A 24,516-nucleotide genomic window follows, 5' to 3' on the forward strand; every position below is an offset into this window, starting at 1 on the left:
ATCTCAAGCAAAGAGATGTATCTAGGTTAGTCAGCTGTTCATCCAAAAATATCCCAGAGAGGCCATGGGTGCGATCCATGGTTATCATGTTGGCAAATGAAGAAGCGACATTGCCACTGCCTAAACAGCCCGATTTCTTCATTGGAGGAAGTCCCACAAACTAGGTTGTGGCTTCACCAAGAGAGCTCTTGACAGATAGCATGGTTGCACATCATGCTGCTAGAATGTCAATATACATACCGTTCATTGGAATTGTTTGTCTCTAGGGATGTATTTAGGTAGGGCTAGATTCATCATATAGAGGGGGTGAAGAAGTGACAATACGGAATCAAAGCAAAATTAAGATGATATTGCTATAGGACAACATTTGATAACACTGTGCAGTGCTTAGATCTTGGCAATATGCAATAAATCTACCACAAAATATATATATAGGAGTTTAAGGCATAGAAAATATTGCACACAACAAATTTATAGTGGTTCGGCTTTAACAAGCCTACATCTGCTCGCTTGCACTAACAACCTATCGATTGGATTTCACTATAATCAATCAATCATAGGTTACAAGGATTGAGTATTCACTACTCAAGCTCGTGTAAGAGATTATTCCTTCTCACACTTACGACTGTTGAGAAAACTCCTATTAGGTTTTGAAGTTGACAAAACTTTCTTGTTCTTGTTCTTGTTCTTATTCTGAAGAATACTAGACTTTTGAGCTATATCGTAAACTTTTGTCAAAATCTATTTATTACATAAGTCTTTCCCACTCGATGTGATTTAGATTGAAACCAAGTCTAGAACAAAGATATAATCAGACTCAAGATTATTGATCTTATGACAAGGATTTAGTATGAACGTTATAGAGATTTATCCTTAATATCTAGCTTTCTGGTGAAGAATCTCATTTACCTTTTATATATACATTGATGGAATTAATCATGAATTGATGTCAATTAATGTGTAACTAATAATTTTAGAAAAAAAAGACGTCACCGATGAGGCATGCGGTTTGACAATATTCGCCAGCATGACTTGACTAATACATAAGAATATATACGTGCGTCCATATGTATGTGTTTATATTATATAGTCAATTCTAGCATGAAAGCTAAGTTGCGCTGCCGTATGAACGTGGCGAAAGAGGACCACACAAGGTGTCCATCCAAAGTCCAAGAAAGGGAGGAATAGAAAAGTCTAAAATGGCGGATCATAAGTTGGGATTTACACGACCGAGATGAGCACAGAGGACTTATCAAATTCGATTCCAGAGGAGGGATCGCATTGCCAGTCAACGTCCTAGTTCTTTTTCGCATTTTAGGAAACTTATCTAGGGGATTTTGCATCGATTTGACTTGACCAAATATAGAAGACAAAAAGACTCACGCGGGTGGTGAATTCTTTTTCCACTTTAAAATTGTTCAGATCTCGTCATACGAAGCTTTTCTTCACGCAATCGAATCGTCGAATTATATATTTGTTGTAGTGGAATCCCACCGCATGAAGTACTTTGAATTCAGTATCTATTGGAAGATCATGTGGTAAAATAAATACATAATGTACTTCACCCTTCGTAGGTAGGATTCTAGTCTAGTTGTAACTCACAACTTGATGTGGTCCTAAAATTGATTTTTTTTTGTTTGTTTGTTTGGATAGTCCTAAGATTAGTTGACATTGATTTTAGGTGCTTTCGCTCTTAGCGTTTGAGCATATTACATGGTGAATAATTCTTTTTTATTGATGCAATTCGGTCATCCTATGAAAACTTAATAAATATTCTAGCGTAATAATTAATTATCACGTTGGGCATTTTCAGCAGCACGTATATTCTAAAAAGTCAAAGCAAAAGAGTTGTCGATAAGGATCACCTATCCTTATCAATTGTCACGACAACAATAGGGGTAATGACCCTCACCAAACTTAGGCAAGTCATGCAAGTTTGCCACAGAATCCTGGAAACAATGTTTAGCAAGGGTTGGCTCCTTGCTGCCGCTTGCGGGACGAGGAAAGGTGGCCTGCACGCGACAGCGAGGGTTCTTGGACCCTCCTCAATGGTTGAGGGTGCTCGTCCCGCCTAGCCTTCCCCCTCATCTTTCTCCAACCTTTTTTCCTGATGATTTTTTTTTTTTTGTTTATGTATCGTTATTGCACATCAACAATTAGCCCGGGGAATGCGCGGGTCCTAAGTTGAACGTGAATTGTTGCGTCGATGTTTTCGTCAAACGGGAGAACTAACAAAAAAACAATAAATAGGGAAGTCGCTATTTCCATCCCATTCATTCATTGCCCACTGAAAAAAGGAATTCCCCTCTAATTGGCTATCTTGTCTCCCAAACCTTTGTTGGACATCTTATCTGGCGATGTGGACGGATTCACTTTTGAGTTAATGCAATTTCCCTTTTACAAAAAAAAAAAAAAGAGGCCGAAATATCTTTTAAATTAAAAAAAAAATCAATTTTTGGGCACTTAATAAGAAACCGTTTGAGGTAAGCGTGCCATTTTCCACGTACTATTATTTTTTTAATTAATACTTTGGAAATCGACATATTAAAATATTGACTATAATCAACAAGGGCCACTATCCAATTCACAAGACCTAGTGGTCTTAGGCTTAGGGTCGGTCTAGATTCACTCGTGATTTGGAACCTATTCTATTGGAACCAATTTGCTTATTGTTGGAACTTGAAACTAACCATGTCAATCAGCTCCCAGGTTTAGGATTGATTTTGGGGTCTATCGAGGAATCAACCAATTTCTTTTTTTCTCTTTTTAATTATTTTTCCTTTTGTTTGTTTCATTTTTAGTTAAGCAAAATGAAAATGAACACAATAACAAAAATCCAATAATTCATAAAAGATAAACAAATAGAATAAAATAAACAATAAAAGTTGTAAAACACGTAAACACGGTTTACCAGTTTCTAGTTCCCAGTTTGGTTTTTCGGTTCGTTCCTTAACTAGGAATTGAGAATCGAAACTTATGAGGGGAAGTCGAATTTCATACCGCCTAGAAGGGTCACCTACACTGATCCCCCTGCCCTTTCTAACCGATAAAGAAGAGCCGAAAAGACCGAAGCTCTTGTTCTTTTTAGTTTCAGTGTCCTTGCCTCTATTATCTCTCAAACGGTTGTTCTGTTCTGGAGATAAATAATTGAAATATCAGAACCGGTTGTTCTGTCATTTTTGCTCGGTCACTGGTTGGCCGTCACGAAACATTGTTTAGCTTTAAAGTAATTAAGTCCTCGATAGGAGAAATATGCAACATAAAGCGGGAAACATGAATTATTATCGGAGGTGAGTAGTCAATTGCCATGGTCCATGGAAATCAATTATATATACAAACATCGAAGTTTCCAAGCTGACCCGGTTTCTGCTTACAAGGATCGGTTAGAATAGGTTATTCTCCTGTTTAGTCCCGGCCACCTAAGCCATGGGTTTCGACCGCAATTCTTGATTGTTTTATAATGCTGCTAAACTTGCTTTTTTTTTTTTTTTTTTTTTTTTTTTTCCACCAATGAGCTTTATCAGTTTTTCTTTCTGCAGGCATTTCTTTGTAATCCTTCACATTTCATCCATGCGATTGCTGGCTTAAGTTTGCGGAATTGATCCTCTAGCAAAATAGTAGTTGGGAATGGGAACTGAAGAACCGAAAGACCCTTTGAAGGGGATGGACTGGAAAGCCATCGGCAGTGACCTACAGAAGGATCCTTCTGCTAAACCAATTGTAAAGAAGCGATCGCCAAGAAAGATTAAGCAAATACCGGACTATTATTTTCTTTCTTGAAGATCTTTGGCCTCAACTATTGCCTTTTATGGGGCATGCATTGCTGGTGGAATTGGTGCTGGAATGCTGTTGGAGATCTGGATAAACAAGAAAATCAAAGGTGAGTGATATTTCATTGATTTCTTCGTTTGTCTCACAGATGCTCAGATCAGACAATCGTGGTCCTAATTTCCATAATTTCATTGAAAATAATAATTTCACCTACTAAGGAACATATCCTGCCACGATGTGGAATCTAGCCTGGAGCCTTTTTCTGTCAAATGACCTCATCTCTTTGCACTTGATGTATGGAACATAGCTGGTTTACTCTTGAATGATTTAAGTCTTAAACAGGAAGAATACATGGGAGGCAAAGCTGAAAATGGACAGTGATAAGGACTTGCTTTCTTTTTGATGCATTGCATAAGAATATGCATCACTAGAATTGAGAATTTCCAAGACTTTGCGGTTCTTTTAGAATACATAGTGTCGGTACGATTCTCGTCAGGCAGATCTCCGGCCTTCGCATGCTTGAAGTGCTCTCGGCCGTCAAATGTTAACAACTTTCTATGGACATGTACTTGTGTACTTCATATTATGTTTTAATCTATACAGCAAATTCGTCATGCCATTTGCACAATGGAATAATTGCTTTATTACTTCCACATTGCAGAGGATGGAGGCATGATTTGGGAGTTCAACAAGTAGAGGCAGTGTGGCGTGCTTGCTTGGCAAATTAATCAACACGGTTGAGATCATGCATGAAGTGTAAAGTGGTTTTACCTCCCGTGAAGCTGATCATGTGGAGTGTACATGGATTCATGGGATATGGGTTTCTTCTGAGTAATAAAGTTCAATAACAGGATCGTGAGATCCACCAAAGAAGTTGGTACTTTATGCAGACCAAGTTATTATGGACTGCATTCATTTTCAATTCAGTATTTTTTTTGCCAATCATCGTAACACCTCGAGTATGACAACATGGAGGGATTGCGAAATGATACCTGAGACGAAACACGGTGCAAGAAATCTCCACTTAAGTACTCATCTTAGGAGTTTCACCCTTGTGCTTAGGCACGAGTAGTCACTAACATGGCTGTAATAGTGTGATGTCTTGAGATTGGTGAAACATATATATAGCACCTTCTCGTTTCACCCTTGTGCTTAGGCACGAGTAGGCACGAATAGTCTACTTATCAAGTATGGAACCTTGGTCTATCTGACTATATTCTGTTGAGGTTATCTCAGACTTTGGCGGTCGGTTTATAAATGTAAGAGAAACTCTCTCCTGTATGATTGTTGGGTCTTGACTTGTTTGTTACCTAAGAGATACGGGTTGTTGCTACTCTAACATGATGGGAAGATGGATCTCAAGCATGAATATCAAGGACGAGATGGTTGTTGGGTCTTGACTTGTTGGTTACCTAAGAGATACGGGTTGTTGCTACTCTAACATGATGGGAAGATGGATCTCAATCATGAATATCAAGGACAAGAAGAAGAAATTATGGTCGTCATTGAAAGACTGTGAATAAGGCGTTAAAAAATTTCAACATGGATAAGGCAAAACTGATCACAACTCCTCTAATAAGCCACTTCAAACTTTTCAAGGATATGTGTTAGAATACTCAAAGATGAGATGGTGGTAGTCAAATATGCATCCACATTGGAAAGTTTGATGTATATCATGATGAGCATAGGACCAAACATTACATGAGAGTGGGAGTTGTGAGTTGATATTTGCAAAACCAGGCAAAGAGCATTGGAGTGCACTACAATAGATATTAAGATATCTAAGGCATACCCTCTCACAAACAAACGTTGCTGCCAATTCAATGGAAGTCTAGTCTCCTTCAACATAGTCATCACTTAGCAAGTATGCAATTCAGTGGAAACAGAGAGACATTTAATGGACATTAACAAGTCATGAAGAAAGAGCCTTCTGTAATGGAGATTTCTCTCACCAAATCAGAAAAATTGTGAGAAATCAACCATCTCTTAAGCATCAGCCATCAACACTTTTACAAACAAAACAAAAGTGTACACACAACTGCATTTTGCAGAGACAAAAGAGGCTAGAGAAAAGCACAAATGCACCTACTGTGAAGATCGGCCGGGATGAACGGGTGCCCCGAGAGTCCAGCAAAATTCTCCTCTGTAAATGCGAGTAATACATCGTCTGAGCTACTCCACAACACCTCACAGGCACGTTTTTCGGTGATTACATCTTCGAAATCAGACACAAAAAAAATCGATTAGCAGACCTAATCAGTATTCTCAAGACTGCAAACAATTTTTTTTTTTTTTTTTTTTTTTGGTAAAGGACTGCAAACAAATTTTGGTGTCTCCTAAAATTGATAAATAAAATCCTTGCCAAATCTCTATGTAAGGAAAAAAATTGGCAGGGTACCTACCAAGGGCTAGCTAAGTATGTACATTGTTCTTATATCCACAGGAATGACGACCCTTGCCCATAATTCTCCGGGCACCGGCAATGTTACTAATCAAGTAGCTAGCAAAATTTACTGCTGCACTAAGCTCCATTAACTTCGAACAGAGTGTCTTAGTCAAGTACGATAATCTGCTGTCATCCTTTCACTCATTAATTGTAGATCCCGAGCCTGTTCACGTGTTAGTCTTGTGTAAAGTGGCGACGGTCCATTAGTAGAGTGCTCGTGGAAGCTATTTAAATTGCCAGGCAAACTGATTTTTATTATTGTCAAAGTTAACTCTTGGTATGGTCATTGACTTTGGGTCATCATTTAGAGGATCGAAAATGACCATGAAATTCCCAAATGCTAAATCAGGCTTCAGAATGCAGATCCACCAGCAAATCGCTGCTTGCCCCGATATTTCTCTGCACAAACTTTCTTGGAGTGGTTTCCCAATCCTTGGCAGCATGAGAAATGTGTGAAGCTTCTTTCAAGCCACTCAAGAAGGCACCATGCATGCTGGCTGGGTATTGCCCACTTGTGGCTTCCCGGCCAAAAAGGGCCGGTTCCCCACGCTCTCTCCAAGTACGTCATAATCTCTACCAAACGAGTTCACCCTTACAAGGGAATATGAACCATAAGAAAGAGGATCGCTTCCCCATCTTGTACATATAGATTGTATAACCTCTATGCATGGCAATCAACCTACGTAACATAAAAAGGAAGGCAATTTACTTGCCTGAGGTCCTAGGTGAGTGTTGTCGTGGTTTGGTGAGGTCTCCAAAGTCCGAGGTTGCGGCTGACATTGTGTGTATCTGACATTGAACGAGTGAAAGAAAGAATGACAATTCATGGTTGAATCTGCATACAAAACCACATCAAAATCAAATGGTTATGACGACAAAGTAAGAGTTGAAGCTCCAATTTCACTTCTGGGTGAAAAAACTAGAGATACTTGCCCTTCTTTGTCATGAGCCTATTAAGTTTACATCAAATGTCGAATCTACACAAGATGCAGTTGCGGAAAATCTCCTCTCTAGTCTTCTTATGAATCTGACCTTTGTTTAAAAACTCGAGGTTGGACGATCATTTTTAATGGTAAAGGTTTTGATGAATTCAACTGCGAAGTACATTTGATCAGTAGCTAATTACTATATCTATCAGACGATTTCTTTTGGGGATCATGTTATTCAAGTGATTAACCAAACAAGAAAGAGATCCTAGAATAGGAAGGTTTTAGATTTCACTACTGCGATAAGTCACCAATCTACTAACTATCCCATCAAATAAGTCGAAGATTCGTTAAACTACGAAATCTTATTTTGCCGTGATGTGATATATTTCCAATGTGAATAAAGTACCAAATGAATGATTAAGTATTCCTTTAGTTGTTGAGACATATCATTCTGTATGAAAGATGGCCAATGGGTTCAAGGCATAACATTGGTAATGCTATGTATGCTTTTGTTTACCAAGGGTTTGAATCCCTCTCTTTACGCACCTTGAAGTAATTTACCATTGATGCTAATCACAATGTATCAAAGAAAAGCACATACCCTAATTCCAAAAGTTAAAACTTTCTTTGATATGTATTCTCTATTTCCAAGTCCCCACTCGAAAATTCTGATTGAGAGGAATAAAATAACCTGGTGAGATTTAATTTTCCTTAAATTGGCCCGGTATGGGTTAGTAAAAACTTATGAATAAAATCTTATGTTCATGATTGACCGGGGAAACAATTTACGATCAATAGGGCTCCAGTGAACCATAGTCAAGCATAAGTGTCATCTTGCAAGAGAAAAATTCCGCATTCCCATAGTTATATGTTAATTCATATCGTGAGAACATTTAGCATTTTACCCATGGCGAGAGTCGTGATTATTGTACTTTCCTATAATAGATGCAAATCAAGCAATCATGAGATAATTAGTTTTTCTTTTTTATGCATCTCGAGTAATTTTTCATATAGAAAAAAACAAAGAAGTAAATTTAAATGCAAATTTCGTCCTTTCGAGGATTAGTAATTCTGGTCAATGATTTGGGAACACCGGATGGTTTTTATGGAATCAATATTCGGAAATTTTGAACGCAAATAAAATTTTTCTGTTTTTTTTTTTTTGTGTGCGTGTTTGGTGCTCTTTCTTTTCGGGGGCAGGGGGTTATTTACATAATCCAACGATGGTCTATGCTCGTTTGAAAACGAACGGTGCAGATATGCCGAGCACGACAATCGAGGGGCACTATCAATTTCTAGGGTTTTTTTATACATATTATAAATTCGAACTACCAAACGTAGCGTGTAAGCCATCGTGGTTTCTTCCTCCTCTCATCTTGTCTCTTCCTTATTTCCTCTCGCCGTATCCCACCTCTCCAAATTTCCATGTGAACGAGATCGAGATCGAGGGAGAAGAACTCGAGCGGGCAGTTGAAGCCGGGCCATGGAAATTTTGCTGTAACCGGAGTCGAGGGCGTGTGATCAGGGGCTGAAGTATCGACGCCAGAGATTAGCAACTGGACCGGAACTTCAGTCCTCCTCATTGTACGTTGTCTTTCGGCCTCGTTATGCAATTGCATGCCTGTCCGAATTTTCTGTTGCAACTCGTGACGCTCTATTATAGGATTTTTCTACTTAAATTTCCAGATCTTTTATATCTGTAAGAAACATAAGACACTTAAATCGTTTAATCGGCCAAATATGGAACAGAAAAAAAGCAATAATAATGTCTGGTCTTGTGTCTGGAGCTTTTTCCCGGAAGGCGTTCTCTATCAAATAAGATAATTAATGTTCCCGTTGAGCAAAGAGCGAAGATTTTTATTGGTTTATCAACGCCAAGTTACATAATTGGCTTGACTGATGGCTTCCACTTCAATCATTCTCAACTCCAACTGAGGTCGAAAGCCTTTGGTCAAGCCAAGCCATACTAGATGCGGGCAAACTTGATAGTTTACCGTCCATCGTTACAATTGATTGGCATTAATAGTAATCAAGCAAATTGAAGAACTTGAGGGTGCAGCTGAGCCGGGGCCACGAAATAATGTTGAGAGAGAATCTTAGATGTAGCAGCAAATTGGACAATTACGTTGGGTTTTGGTGAGCTTGACTCAAAATTTCACTCTTCATGCTCACTTCACCAAATCTTTTTCCTTACAAATCTCCAATTCCGTGTCCCATTTTTTCATTATGAATCTATGATTTCACATATAGGTTCATATAGGCTGAAATTTTGAGTTGGTAGAACAATTTGCTGCATCCGAGTCATTCACAGAAAAACTAAGCCGGGCTTGTGTATAAGAAGCAAACGACAGAACAATAGCTTTTAATCTGAAGAGCAAAATTTGAGGATTGTTTCCTGTCTTTTCAAAAGAAGTTCCCAGGGTCTTGCTTGTTGGTACCCAGTCACTTGAAACATATCTGTTCACTCTTCTGTGGGTTACAGGCGAAATGCCGAGTGCGACATTTAAATTATGGGAGCTTGTTTGGTTTCTGCCTAATAAATTGTTGTTGATTTGTCTGACATGCCATGCCCACTGAATAACCCAATGCAGAGGATTTGTCTAACATGCCACGCCCACTGAATGCAGAAGAGGAAGAACCCAATACAGAGGTTCCCCAAGGTATGTGAATCTCCCAATTCCCCTTTTGTAAAAGCTCGTGCAGGATGCTTAATTTGTCTTCTAATCTTCACCTAATAATAGGGGTATAGGCAGGACCTCAGATTTCTGATAGTTATAGAAAAACACAAAATAAACATGAACTAATAGGAAGAGAGGAGCTTAAGAGTCGGTCATTGACGATTAATAGATCTTTGAAAATGGTCAGAACAATACTCCTTAAGTATGAAATTTAAATTTTGAGAAGCAATGGCTCTCTATCCCCTCAGATCACCTACATAAAGAGCATTTGCTTTTTTAAAACAGAAGCAAATTATGGTTTTCAATCTGAAGAGCCCAGTTTGAAATCTGTCTCGCGTGTATTTTATATAAGAAAGCCTCCATCCGTTTACCCTTTCGTGGGATGCAGGAGAAATGCCGAGAGCATTGGATCCACTTCCAGTTGTTGAGGTTCTGCCTAATAACAAGCGGAAGTGTAACTTCTGCGGGAATGAGTACGTTGGAGACACGAAGAGGATCAAGGCGCAGTTTGCTGGGGTAGGAGGATGTGGAATTCTTGGCTGTAAGGTCTTCAATGACCGAGTGAGATCAGAAGCACCAGAGGTGCTGAAGGGTGAAAGAGCAGTGGAATCGAGCAAGAGACAAGGCAATGATGAAGGTTCATCCAACCTTACACAGAGTTCGCATCAGCCCTTGACTGCGGGCAGTGAAGTTGCTCGGTGTAAGACTTCATTTGTTGCCATGCCGTACCTGAGCTATGGTGCAGGTTCGTCAACCTTTCTTCCATGGGCTGAGACGAATTTTCCCAATCAGTCTGTTGCTGCTTTAACCAACATACCACGCCCGCTGAATGCCAAAGAAGGAGAACTCAATACAGAGGTTCCACATGGTATGTGTGCATCTCTAAATTTCATCTCTAAATTTGGCATACGTTGAAGCTTGTGCAGGCTGCCTTATTTGTCTTCTAATCTTCACCTAAGAAAAGTGATACAGGTATAGAGAAACTGAAAATGGTCAGGAATTAATCGGACAAGAGGAGTTTTAGAGTCGGTCATTGATAATCACTAGATCTTTGAAAACGAAAAGACAAATGTTTTGAAGTGTGGCATTCAAATCTTGAAAAGCCATGGCTCTCCCTGTCCCCTCCGATCTTCTACATGAGCATTGGCTTATATGGTTAAATTATTTATGAAAGATAATTCCCATGACTTTTAATTCTAAATCAATTCTTTTCTAATGAAGAGCTCATGATATGGAGTCGCCAGTATTTCACTATCGTGACATCAATGCCTACAATACATATTAATTATTGTATCGAATGTTGCATGTAATATTTTAGTTCGAAAAAGTGAATACAAAGTTACAATTTTTTATTTCCATGAGTGTAACATACCTATAAAATATATCTAAGGAGTACCCAATAGTGAATTTTCACTTATAATTGTGTTTAGGTGCGAGACCGCATCTTGGACTGGTTAAGAGTCAACGAGGTACCCGTGGGCTTGCCGACGCGAATATGATGTCTCTCAAAAGAAAGCTGGAAGAACTCATCAGCAGTCGCCAAGCGGACATGAACGAGCTGAAGTCGAAGTGGACGAGGACAGAAGAAGAATATTGGAGTGTGGTTCGGGCAATCAGAGAAGGAATAACTTTTCCACCGGAGAAAGTAGCAGAGGTGGAAGGGCTGTGCAAAGAAGTTGAACAGATTCTTCTAGTTCCAGGAAGATTTCGGCAAGAGGCGACGGTTAGATGTTGCAAAACATCTCCCTCGGTGACAATAGAAGAATTAGTAGGCAAAGAAACTCTGCAGAAGGTGGATGAGATTGTTTCCTTTATAATGCTGAGCAAGGATTTCGTAATTGGTGTTTATGGTATGGGCGGCGTGGGCAAGACGGCCATTTTGAGGAATGTCTATAATAGACTCCTTGAGTATCTTGCATTGGATGTATTCTGGGTTGCTGTACCTCAGGATTTTAGTGTTTATGCGCTACAAGAAGCGATTGCCAATGCGGTCGGACTAGACAATCTTTCAAATGAGAAGGATGTGAAAAGAAGGGCGGGCCTATTGTGTGGACATCTGAAGGTGAAGAAGAGACCCGTCCTAATTTTAGATGGCCTTTGGAGGCACTTTGAAGTTAAGGATGTGGGTATTTCGGTTGGAATGGGTAGACTAGGGTTGGTAGTGACAACTCAATCACTAGATGTGTGTCGTATGATGCTCTGTCAAAAGCAAATGAAGATAGAACTTCTCAATAAGGAAGATTCTTGGAGGTTATTTTCAAGGACGCTTTGCTTTGCGGTAGAACAATCTCAGGAAGTTGAACAAATTGCAAGATCTCTTCTTGATAGGTGTTATGGTCTGCCACTTGGGATCATTGAGATTGCAACTCGCATGAGAGGAATAGAGAAAGAAGAGCATGCTTGGAGATGGATGTTGCAAAATTTAGAAGACTTAACGATGGAGCTTGACGTGTTCAAGAGACTGCAGCTCAGTTACTTGAACTTAGGTAATGAACAAGTGCAACAGTGTTTCCTGCATTTCATCCTTTGTTTTGGAAATTACCTTTCAGCAGATGACAGAAAGTGTTGCATAGAGTCTTTCATAGATGAGGGTTTGTTAGGTGGAATTGCCACCAGGATTAGACTGTACGAACGGGGTAACGAAATATTGGGTAAAATAGAAGGGGCTGGCCTGTTGGATTTTGAAAAAGGGCATTGGTGTCTACACCCATTGACAAGGGACATGGCATTGCATATGGTGCCGAGCACAACTCACATGTTTAAGGCCAATATGGGTTTGAGAGAAATACCGGAGGACGTATTCTGGACCGATCGTCTAGAGAAAGTCTTTTTACATGGCAATGAAATAGAAGAAATCCCATATGGCGTATCACCAAATTGCCCTAAATTGACGAGGCTGTCTTTGCATAGCAATATCTCCTTGGGAGTCATCCATGGATCTTTCTTCAGACATCTAAAGGGGCTGACGGTTCTAGATCTCAGCTGGACTGGAATCACGGAATTACCAGACTCCATCTCTGAGTTGGAGAGCTTGGAAGCACTGTTACTGCAAGGTTGTTCCTCATTGCGTTTTATTCCTTATGTAGGAAAGTTGCGGTCCCTAAGAAAGTTGGACCTCAGTGATTGTGAAAGTCTTGGAGAAGTGCCAGAGGGCATGGAGATGTTGGCAAACCTGAGGTACCTCGCCCTAGATGGCTCAGAGATCCACACATTACCGGAGGGAGTGTTGGGGAAGCTGGTGAACTTGCAATATCTTGTGATTAAAGAGCTAAGGGTGGGAGAAGAGGTAAAATTACCGGAGGTGGAGGAACTTTATTGTTCTGTTTCCGATGTGGAAATGTTCAATGCATGCGTGGGGTGTCTTGAGCGAAATGGATCCCCATGCTACAGGCTTGTGATGGGTGCACCAAGCAATAGTGTCCTTTGGTGTGGGAGTGAGACAGAGAGGTCCTTACTCATTGATAGTTGCGACCATATCGCCGTGAGTGTAGATGGAACAAGTGGTGATGGCTGCGCTCTGCTTCCGGAAAGTGTGCAATCATTGGAATTGTCCCGGTGTCATAAAATGAAGAGAGTGATGGAACGGGAGTGGCTGACCGCTCACCTTCCAAATCTGGAGGAGATTATAATCATTAGTTGTGAGAACTTAGAGGAAATAATACATGGGCCATTGCCAAGTGAGGCCACTTGTCGCCTTAAATATCTTGAAGTAAATGGATGCAACAACATGAAGAGGGTGCTGCTGACGCAAGACATGGTGCTCCATCTCCCTTTCCTCGAAGAGATAGTAGTCAAAGGCAGCAAGGGCATAGAGTTGATAATGGGCACTGTTGCCAAAATGACGTACTTCTCCTTCCCGAAGTTAATGAAGCTGGTTCTATGTAATCTTCCGGAACTGAAGAGCATATGTGATGGGATCACGAGATGCAATTCCCTCCAGTGGGTTTCTATATACAATTGTCCAAAACTGAAGAGGATTCCTCTGCAGCTGCCCCTGCTTGACAATGGGCTGCCTTCTCCTCCCCCTTCTCTTCGAGAGATTCAGATAAATCGGCAGATGTGGGAGTTGCTTGAGTGGGATCATCCCCTTGCCCGTTCTTCACTTGAACACTTCATCAAGTTTCTTGGTAAGTAACCCGCAAATTTTACTTATTTTATCCTTTCCATCTCCCTTGGTCCCTTGTAAGGATCTGTTCTCCCGCAGTACGGGAAGTTCATTTTTTTTCCAAAACTTTTATAGCAAGTGTTATACCACATAACTGCTTTGAAACTAGCAATTAGGCCTGTGCTACACACTGATAATTGAATTCTATTACTGCTTGAAAGTGCAGCAGAGTAGACATGTTATTATTAGACCTTAGCGATGTTAAAAAGTTATTTAGAAAAAAAAAAAAAGATCTCCCTTAACTTTGAATGAATAACAATGGCAATTGTCCTTGCTCTCTGTTTTTTTTTTTTTTTTTTTTTTTTTTTTTTGGGCCAAGGCACTGGTATATTTAGAAGATGTTTCTCACGCCGATTTAAAAAAAAAAAAAAAAAAAAAGCCATTCTGAGTATACAAAATTTGTGCATATGCTGATATGCAAATCCCTCTTTCATAAATGATCGGTTTTTGTGGTCACAAAATGATCACGACCAAATGATTAGTGGCTGCAGAGTTTCTCATACGAAAAAATTGAAATTTATCGTGACATCCTTGTTGGGAAGATGCTAAAGCCTAGTAAAAGTAAAATTTGATTGGGAAGTTCTACTTTATTGGTTGGGATGGTTTAAGAGAGCATGTTAAATGCTTTGTACCTTTTCTTTTTGTTGTCTTTTCTGTTTTACCTCATCCAGTACTTCTATTTTCAATTTCAAGTCTTCTGTTACTTTTTAAATTGATCACTATTCTTCATGAATACTTTTGATGGACTTTGTATTTTCGATTGCATATTTGAACTTTTTGAATTCCTTTCTGTTAAATTTGATTAAGTTCGGTTGGCCTGAGGAGTCTCTAATTTCTTTAGTTTGTTTATGTTCTCTCTTTAATTCGATTAGGTTTTATCATTCAAGAAGTCTCTAATCCCTTCAAATTGTTTTTGGAATAGAAAAAGAAATGAGGGGTTAGCTATATCTGAAACCTCGTGAAATCTATGAGGGCTGATCTTTTGGAAGTGCAAATATTGGACAGAAATAAGATGGACGTAGGTGTCAAGAAGCGAATTGGCCACAGTTCAAGTTTTTCTAAGCTCTCTCAAAATGCACCACAATCTGTATATAGATTTCTCATGCAGTCATGCGGTATGCAATGATATTGGGTATGAGTACGAGAAAGGTCCTGGGGGATCAATTGCTCGCCAACTATAGAAAAACCCCTCTCCCACTCCCTTTCTCAACTGCTTTTAGGTCCTTTAGACCCACTTTGCGAGCGACTAACAAAAGAATATTTCTGGTTCCAGACTGATGAAAGCCATGGAGGATCCTGTTGAGTATGAATTGTCTTCTGATGGCAGTGGACATCAACCTCAACGCCATTGCTACATCAATGTGCTGGATTTATGTTTAAAGTACCTCCGAACTTTGTGATGACATATGGTTAATTTATGCCTTATTTTATAATCTATGATAACTACGTCTGGTTTCTGGAGTCTTGGGTTTGTATTATCCCTTATTTCTACCTCGTGAAACATTTCTCTGTCCATCTCTCTCTCCCCCCCCAAGCTGACTCTTAAAGAATTGATGTGGATATGAATTTGATTGTCTACTACTTTAAAGTATAATCTACTGTGGGAGGTGCTCTTGGTTTGGAGCAGACTAGTGGCTATTTCACTTGACGCGCTTTAATGGCATCCGCAATGTTGACCAACTCAGGAATCATGTGAGCAGCCAGCTTGTGACTAATGCTCTCGAGAATGTTTTCATGCAGAAACCCATTCTCGTCCTCTTGTTTTAGCAGGGAAATCCTAGCACTTAAATTCAGAACACAGAGGAAGACGCCTGACGATATGAACTAAACACAGGGGCGTCTTGTCACGATGAGGTTTGTACCTGTCTCTGGCTGAGGAAAATATCTAATGGACCCTTATAAGTTTATGGACAGATGGTATCTAACCGCAAATGTTTGATCAAAAGACTTGACGTTTCCGAGCGCCCCCCTAGACCGGGCTTCAGTCAGTTGAGTCTTGAATATTTAGTGCATGGTAGTGTTAACCATTGGTGCGATCTCCGCATATGCGTATCTCCTGCGTGTGCAACAAAGGCAGAAGCAGACTGAGTCCTGCAGAATGATAACGATTAAAAGTTCTCATTTCTTCTGTTATTGTGGCTGTGGTGAACACCATGGTAACGGGGCATTAGCTTGTGGAATGAGAGCATAGGGCCTGGTAAATTGATTTTGTTTCCTAGACATAATTTGTATGTGCGACTTTCATGCTTGAGACAAAAAAGGGGTGGAGCTAAATTGACCAACAGATCTTCCGGAGGATGAACTGAGCGCTATTCTAGATCTTAAATTTTCAGGCTTAGGTTGGCAATGAGAAAGTTGTAGAAAGGACAAGTACTATGGTGAGTGGTTCCAGGTTCCGGTTTGGTTCTGTTTGAAACCTGGAACCTACCCTTGGGTAACCTACCCTTGGGTACAGGTTCCTCATTTTTTGGAACTTGTAACCTACCTGTCAGAATTAAGAATCTGGAATCTATTCTGTCACAGATTCCGAGGTTGGTTCCAAGTTCCAACAGGTTCTTTTTTCTTTCTTTTTTCATTTTTAGTTTTTAAAAACAAAAATGAACGCAGCAATAATAAACAATCTTATACCTCTTAATCCTCACTCTTTTTTTGAGCTTATTCTTCAAATCATGATTAACATAGAAAAATAGCTTGAACTCATCATAACGGTCCGACACCTTGACAATCCTTCAAGGAGCAATACTCCAAAATTGTAGATGTCTAATTTTGTGTGGGTTTCCAAGTTTTCATGACTTCAGGAGCCCGATAACCTGCACTTCTAGTTCTAGGAGGCACTGTAGGAGAGCAGATCAGAGGAGTCAGGCCAAACTCTAAGATACAACCTTCAAGGTATGCTACCAAACTCTAAGATACAACCTTCAAGGTATGCTGCCATGGATAAACCTACCGCCTTTGGCCGAATGGATGTGAGTAATGCCTTTAGCCACTCCTATAGAAATCTTCACCCGCAATGCCCAGTCCAACGGTTGTCTCCCACCTTCTGCAAATCATTATCAGAAGGTAACTGTCAAAAGTGCAGCAAATATGAGACAACCTACACTTCTTTCGACAAACCTTCCCCGTGTATCCCACTTCACAGTTTTCTCTACTTTACGGACAAAAGTGCTGGTCTTCCCTCCATTGCACAAATCAGCCCCATTCAAAACCAGAACAAGAATAGCCCCAACAATAGCCACTGAACAACAAGATGAAGATCCCAGAACAACCATCTTGGTCGTATTTTGAGATACGGAAGAACCTACGTGACACAACCCCACAAATTCCCTTCCCTCACTATGTATGTACTTGGATCACATAAGCATGACACTCACATCTCAGAAATCGACCAAATAAAGCAGCTAAAATGTTAGATTAGATATAACAGTTAAGAGCAGAAACAACAAGAGATTAGACCTGCGATTGAAGTTGGAGGAGGCGAGTTTCTTCAGTGTCGAGGGTGTCGGGCGGCGTCGAGGTGGCCAAGCGGGTGTCGAGGGTGTCGAGTAGCGTCGAGGGGCCGAGAGGTGTTGAGGGGGCCGAGTGGGTGTCGAGGGCATTGAGGGGGCCGAGCGGGCGTCGAGCAGTGTTGAGGGGCCGAGAAGTGTCGAGTGAGTGTCAAGGGCGTCGAGGGGGCTGAGCAGACGTCGAGGGCATTGAGCAGCGTTGAGGGCCGAGAGGCGGCAAGGGGTGGCGCGATAGCTTGTCGAGCTCAACGGCGAGACGGCTCGTCGGACGAGCGGTGGGTGGTGGTGGTGAGTAGGGCGTGGGGTGGCGGTGTGGTGGTGGGTGAAGCAGCAGCTAGCAAGAGGAAGGAAGAAGAAGAAGAAGAAGAGGAGGAGGAGAAGAAGGGGGTTTCGGTCGAGAGAGGGGAAAGAGAAGAGAGAGAGAGAAGAAAAGAAAAAGTTGGGGGGGAGGAAGTGACGTGAGGAGGAAAAAGGGAGAAAAGAAAGAGAGAGAGAGAAAAAAAAAAGGGAAGGGGGAAGAATTGGCGGAAAGGAGGGAAATCACGTTGGGGAAAGTGGGGGCTAGGTTTGTTTTTTATAATTCTGACCGGTTCAGTTCCGGTTCCAGTTCGGTTCGGTTTCTATGGGAAGCAGGAACCGGAACCGGGAACGCCGGTTCCAGAAAAAGGGAATCGGGAACCGGAACCGGTCCCTTTAGAACTGGGAACCGAACCCGACCTTCCGGTTCGATTATCCGGTTCCCCATTCTACCCAGGAACCATGCTCACCCCTAACAAGTACAAATAAGGATACCTAGAAAGTCTGTAGCTTGTTTTGTAGAGGCTCACTGGTCTACTTCCGAACAGTTTAGAGACATTATTGTTCGATAGTTGCTTAGCCACCAACACATGCCTTCTATGATTTAGAGTAAAGTCTTATGAATGTGGATTGCTTTTGGTAGACAGCAGTAAAAGGAATATAGGAGATTTAATCAAAGTCATCACCATTTTGGACATTCAAGGAGCAGAATATAATAGTAATGTTGTATGTCAGTTTCTTGGATTTCGTTAAACCTGTGGGCATTTATTCGCAAGCTATAGCTTCTGTTGCTGATATTGAGCTGAAGGGGACGGTATTAAATGTGAATATAGAAGACAGAACAGTTGACAAAAATGTGAAAATTTTGAATTTGGGAGGGAAATAACCTTGCTTACAATTGAAAATAGACTAGGCGGGATTCATTCAGGCATAGCCCCTATATGGAGACTGCTATACGAATGACATTGTTCTTTTTTTCTTGGAAATCATAGTAATGATCATTCCAAACTTTTCATTATCCAAAGGCAACTTGATCAGTGCACATGAAGTTAGACAAATGAGCAAGACGTCAATACATTCGCAGCATTCAATATCAACAAATCCAATTGTGTGAAAGCACATCAGGCATTGGATTTCGAGAAATTATAGAATGGAGCAATGGTAGGATATGTTCAACGACCTTGGAACCATCTAGGTCAAACTGAAATTGTATACTTTAATTGCCACGTAAGAAGAAAGTGGATGTTAGTCGTAGAATAAAAATTACGCAAAAATTCTTGCTCTGACTTTAGTTTCGTTTGGACCAGGAGAAATTCTAAATTAGTGACGCATCACTCATCTTAATGTACGTGCCACTGTTAATGGCAGTCTTCTTGATCTTGCGGGAACTTGCAAGGTGGACTTCATGTGACCCTTTTGCCTTTCATGACCTGAAACAAAAATGGATTTAATCGTGGGGAGCACAAAAGATCAGTTGAAGTCTTCAATCATATGTAAAAAAACTCCTTTTGCCACTTGCATTTATTGTTTTATCATCTTCGTGTCATCGTTGGATCCTCATCTGGAGCTAGTATTTTGAGTTCCGACTAGTCTATGAAAGATGGAGAGACGTTGGTCTCTTCAGGCCAAAGATTTGAGCTTGGCTTCTTCTCCAGGAAGCTGCAAGAACAGATACTTGGGCATTGAAACAAGATCACTCCTCAGACAGTTGTTTGGATTGCTAATAGAGACAACCAACGGATTCAAATGGTGTTATGACATTCAGCCATGCAGGGAATCTAGTTCTTCTTAGTGGAAAAAAGTCACTACAAATTTCATAACTTACGTATGGTGCTCACATGAACGTCATATTTTTTTTTCCCCAATCAGTTGGATACCATAACTTTCATACGGCGGTTAGTTGATTGTCATATATATTTACTTAGTTGAGTACCATATACTTTTTATTTGATTAGTTGAGTGCCATATAATTCTTCAATGGATCACTTCATAGCTATTTAAAAACGTTCACCACGAGTGCCATGCCATGTCAAATTTTTGGCACTTGGGTCAACACTTTTTAAAAGTTATGGCACTTAAATGAGTATTGTATGGAAGTTATGATATTTGTGATAATCTTATCCCTCTTCTCAACTAATCAAATGATTTCATTGGTCTTCAAATTCAGCTCACATTCTGATGGTGCCTATTATTGGCAAAGTTTTGAGTACCCATCTGACATGGTCGTAGTAGGTATGGAATTGGGGTCGAACTTGAACCGGTTTTAAATGGTATCTGACCACCTGTAAAAGTGTGGATGACGCTACCCCTGGTCATTGCCACTTAGATTAACCACTCAGGGATTGCCACGATTTGAAGTGTTGAACGATGGGTTCATCTAAACATATTGCAATCGGGAAGTGGAGTGGGATCCAGTTTGATGGCGTCTCGATGCCAGTGGATCCCATTGTAAGGCAAACGTTGGTTTACTACCATACGGATGCCTACGCCGCGTACCATCAGCCATCAAATGATGAAATCCTCACCAGAACACCAATGTATGCATCTGGTTTGGTGCAATGTTTGTGTGGAAGAAGGGAAGCTTTAGTTAGTCTATCATGCAATTGCTTTCTATTGATCCCATGACGCCTATGCACTGTGTGGTTTACAATCGTTTCTGCAAAAGTTACGGACATTTGAGATGCGAGTGCTTGCAAGGTTTCCTCCCAGAGCTGCCAGAAGAGTGGCAAATGCTTTAATTGGGCCAGTGGCTTCTTGAGAAAGTTTCCCCCAAATTGTTCTACAGGAGAAGCACTTTTCAAACTCTCTGATTGTAAACTACCAGATCTGATCAACCATTGGTTGGCCACTGGCATGAGCCTTAAAGAATGCAGGGTTCAATGCACACCGAATTGTTCCCGTACAGCTTGTGCTAATCGATATATATTAGTTATTGGATCAAAAGCTAAGCTTTTGTGGGTGCTGAATAACTACATATCATGAGTGGCGCTTCTCATTGCATGGTAAGGGCGCTTTAACATTATCATTGGAATTGGTCTAGGTCTTTTTTGAAAGTGCTAGTATTACTACCTAGAGGATGGTGAATAGGTATAAAGACAAATTTGGCCAATAAAAGCAATAAAAGTTATTTTCTCAAACAAGATCTTATTAATATCAGACTTCTAAGTTCAATTCAGACTCAAATAAGATATTTTGGAATTTAGCAGGACACAGAAAAATATCGTAGTAACCAAATTAAAGGAGTTAAGGAAAGAGAAAATTGAACACATAATTTATAGTGGTTCGGCTTAGATCAAGCCTACGTCCACTCTCCCACGTTGACAGCCTTCTAACTAGATTTCATTATGGAATCAAAAGAGAATTATGGTGATTTGAGTACAATCACTCAGTGAAGAGTTTGTTTCTCTCACTAAGTCACTCCTTTGTTTTTTTTTTTGGTAAAATTAAGAATGTCACTCCTTTGTGTTTATCTCTCTTTTGAGTACAATTGCAAGCACTATTGGTGAAGAACAAGTAGTTGGAAAGGCTTCAAACTTTGGAATTTTAATTCTCACACGCTATCTCAAATGAACCGAATGACCTCCTTAAATACTCCTCCATGCCTTTCTAATTGTTGGTACTTTCAAGAGGAATTTCTTCCAATCAATCTGTTGGACAGAATCAATTAAGGAAATCTTGTAGCCGTTTGAAGATTGAGGTAAAAATCCGATGATCCTAGTTGCCCATACAATCAGAATCTAGGTTTTCATAAGTAGATGCTTCTCAAAAAGGAACTTCTCTTCGAAATTGATTTCATCAATCCATGATTGCTTTCATCAATATATTTAGAAAAGATAAGTGAGATTCTCCGCCAGAAAGCCAATTATGTCTTGATCATACTGAATCCTAGTTGGAAGATCAATAAGCTTGAGTATGATTATGTCTTCATTCTAGACCGGGTTAAGTCTGGATCTTCGTCAGAGTGGGAAAGACTTTTGATGTAAAAAGACTTTGATAGCATTCCTCGATATAACATAGAAGTCCAATATTCCTCGGAACAAGAATAAGAATAAGAATAGGAGAAGAAAGGTTTTGTCAACTTCAAAACCAAATAGGAGTTTTCTCAACAATCTTTACCTCCACGAAGATTCAAAACCTCAAGTCATTCACGGAGACCTTAAAATCAGCAACGTCTTATTGGATGACAATTTAAATCCAAAATTTTCTGACTTCATTGACAAGAATTGGAAGTGAAGAAACAAAAGCAAGAACTAGAAGGATCATCGGCACTTGGTAAGTGCTCATCTCATTTTGTGACCTCCAAAGTTCATGAGTTCTGAAACATCGGGAGAATTGAGACATGATTTGCTTGATGCAGTGGCTATAGGTCCCTAAGACTATGCCTTGGATAAAAAATTATCGACGAAATCCAATGTACTATGTAGTGCTCTTCTTGGAAATGGATAGTGGCAAAAGCAATAGAGGATTCTGCCATTCAAGTCACCTTCACAACGTTCTCGGACATGTAATGCTATTTCTTCTTATACTTAATTCCTTCTGATGTTCAAATCATTACAGATTCACATATTGGCTTCTAGTTGCTTATTATGTTCGGCGACCAACCACTCAGGTTGATCCTTCCTAGGCATGGTTGCTGTGGAAAGAGGGCACTGCCCTGGAACTTAAGGTTGATTCTTTAGGTAACTTTCCATCGAATCTCAAGTAAAGAGATGTATCCAGGCCAGTCAGCTGTTCATCCAAAAATATCCCAGAGAGGCCATGGGTGCGATCCATGGTTATCATGTTGGCAAATGAAGAAGCGACATTGCCACTGCCTAAACAGCCTGATTTCTTCATTGGAGGAAGTCCCACAAACTGGGTTGTGGCTTCACCAAGAGAGCTCTTGACAGATAGCATGGTTGCACATCATGCTGGTAGAATGTCAATATACATACCGTTCATTGGAATTGTTTGTCTCTAGGGATGTATTTAGGTAGGGCCAGATTTATCACATAAGGGGGGTGAAGAAGTGACAATACGGAATCAAAGCAAAATTAAGATGATATTGCTATAGGACAACATTTGATAACACTGTGCAGTGCTTAGATCTTGGCGATATGTAATAAATCTACCACAAAATATATATATAGGAGTTTAAGGCATAGAAAATATTGCACACAACAAATTTATAGTGGTTCGGCTTTAACAAGCCTACATTTGCTCGCTTGCACTAACAACCTATCGACTGGATTTCACTATAATCAATCAATCATAGGTTACAAGGATTGAGTATTCACTACTCAAGCTCGTGTAAGAGATTATTCCTTCTCACACTTACAACTGTTGAGAAAAATCCTATTAGGTTTTGAAGTTGACAAAACTTTCTTGTTCTTGTTCTTGTTCTTATTCTGAAGAATACTAGACTTTTGAGCTATATCGTAAACTTTTGTCAAAATCTATATATTACATAAGTCTTTCCCACTTTGATGTGATTCAGATTGAAACCAAGTCCAGAACAAAGATATAATCAGACTCAAGATTATTGATCTTATGACAAGGATTTAGTATGAACGTTATAGAGATTTATCCTTAATATCTAGCTTTCGGTGAAGAATCTCACTTACCTTTTATAAATACATTGATGGAATTAATCATGAATTGATGTCAATATTAATGTGTAACTAATAATTTTAGAAAAAAGACGTCACCGATGAGGCATGCGGTTTGACAATATTCGCCAGCATGACTTGACTAATACATAAGAATATATACGTGCGTCCATATGTATGTGTTTATATTATATAGTCAATTCTAGCATGAAAGCTAAGTTGCGCTGCCGTATGAACGTGGCGAAAGAGGACCACACAAGGTGTCCATCCAAAGTCCAAGAAAGGAGGAATAGAAAAGTCTAAAATGGCGGATCATAAGTTGGGATTTACACGACCGAGATGAGCACAGAGGACTTATCAAATTCGATTCCAGAGGAGGGATCGCATTGCCAGTCAACGTCCTAGTTCTTTCGCATTTTAGGAAACTTATCTAGGGATTTTGCATCGATTTGACTTGACCAAATATAGAAGACAAAAAAGACTCACGCGGGTGGTGAATTCTTTTTCCACTTTAAAATTGTTCAGATCTCGTCATACGAAGCTTTTCTTCACGCAATCGAATCGTCGAATTATATATTTGTTGTAGTGGAATCCCACCGCATGAAGTACTTTGAATTCGAGTATCTATTGGAAGATCATGTGGTAAAATAAATACATAATGTACTTCACCCTTCGTAGGTAGGATTCTAGTCTAGTTGTAACTCACAACTTGATGTGGTCCTAAAATTGATTTTTTTTGTTTGTTTGTTTGGATAGTCCTAAGATTAGTTGACATTGATTTTAGGTGCTTTCGCTCTTAGCGTTTGAGCATATTACATGGTGAATAATTCTTTTTTATTGATGCAATTCGGTCATCCTATGAAAACTTAATAAATATTCTAGCGTAATAATTAATTATCACGTTGGGCATTTTCAGCAGCACGTATATTCTAAAAGTCAAAGCAAAGAGTTGTCGATAAGGATCACCTATCCTTATCAATTGTCACGACAACAATAGGGGTAATGACCCTCACCAAACTTAGGCAAGTCATGCAAGTTTGCCACAGAATCCTGGAAACAATGTTTAGCAAGGGTTGGCTCCTTGCTGCCGCTTGCGGGACGAGGAAAGGTGGCCTGCACGCGACAGCGAGGGTTCTTGG

The 24,516-nt window shown here is 40.0% G+C and overlaps 1 protein-coding gene and 1 long non-coding RNA gene across 5 annotated transcripts; both read left to right on the top strand.

The window, feature by feature from the left end:
* The first annotated feature begins 3,356 nt into the window (after positions 1-3,356).
* On the top strand, positions 3,357-4,707 carry LOC108960587. Of its 3 annotated transcripts, none has more exons than XR_001988500.2 (3): positions 3,357-3,392; positions 3,540-3,880; positions 4,433-4,707. It is a non-coding gene; the product is annotated as an uncharacterized LOC108960587 (long non-coding RNA). The 3 variants fall into 3 exon arrangements; XR_005552338.1 differs by having other exon boundaries at positions 3,370-3,430; XR_005552337.1 differs by lacking the exon at positions 3,357-3,392 and having other exon boundaries at positions 3,462-3,880.
* A 3,799-nt stretch (positions 4,708-8,506) lies between these two features.
* LOC104448444 (probable disease resistance protein At4g27220) lies at positions 8,507-15,450 on the top strand. 2 transcript variants are annotated; one of them, XM_010062270.3, is made up of 5 exons: positions 8,507-8,730; positions 9,728-9,806; positions 10,213-10,692; positions 11,255-13,951; positions 15,263-15,450. In XM_010062270.3, exons 2-5 carry the CDS (start codon positions 9,752-9,754, stop codon positions 15,265-15,267), a joined length of 3,237 nt encoding a protein of 1,078 aa, XP_010060572.2. In that variant the 5' UTR covers positions 8,507-8,730; positions 9,728-9,751; the 3' UTR covers positions 15,268-15,450. The 2 variants fall into 2 exon arrangements, with proteins under 2 accessions (XP_010060572.2, XP_039172119.1); XM_039316185.1 differs by lacking the exon at positions 15,263-15,450 and adding an exon at positions 14,912-15,241 and having other exon boundaries at positions 9,738-9,806.
* Positions 15,451-24,516: the final 9,066 nt, after the last annotated feature.

The sequence above is a fragment of the Eucalyptus grandis genome, chromosome 6 (genome assembly GCF_016545825.1).
Source record: "Eucalyptus grandis isolate ANBG69807.140 chromosome 6, ASM1654582v1, whole genome shotgun sequence".
NCBI classification, from domain to species: Eukaryota; Viridiplantae; Streptophyta; class Magnoliopsida; order Myrtales; family Myrtaceae; genus Eucalyptus; species Eucalyptus grandis.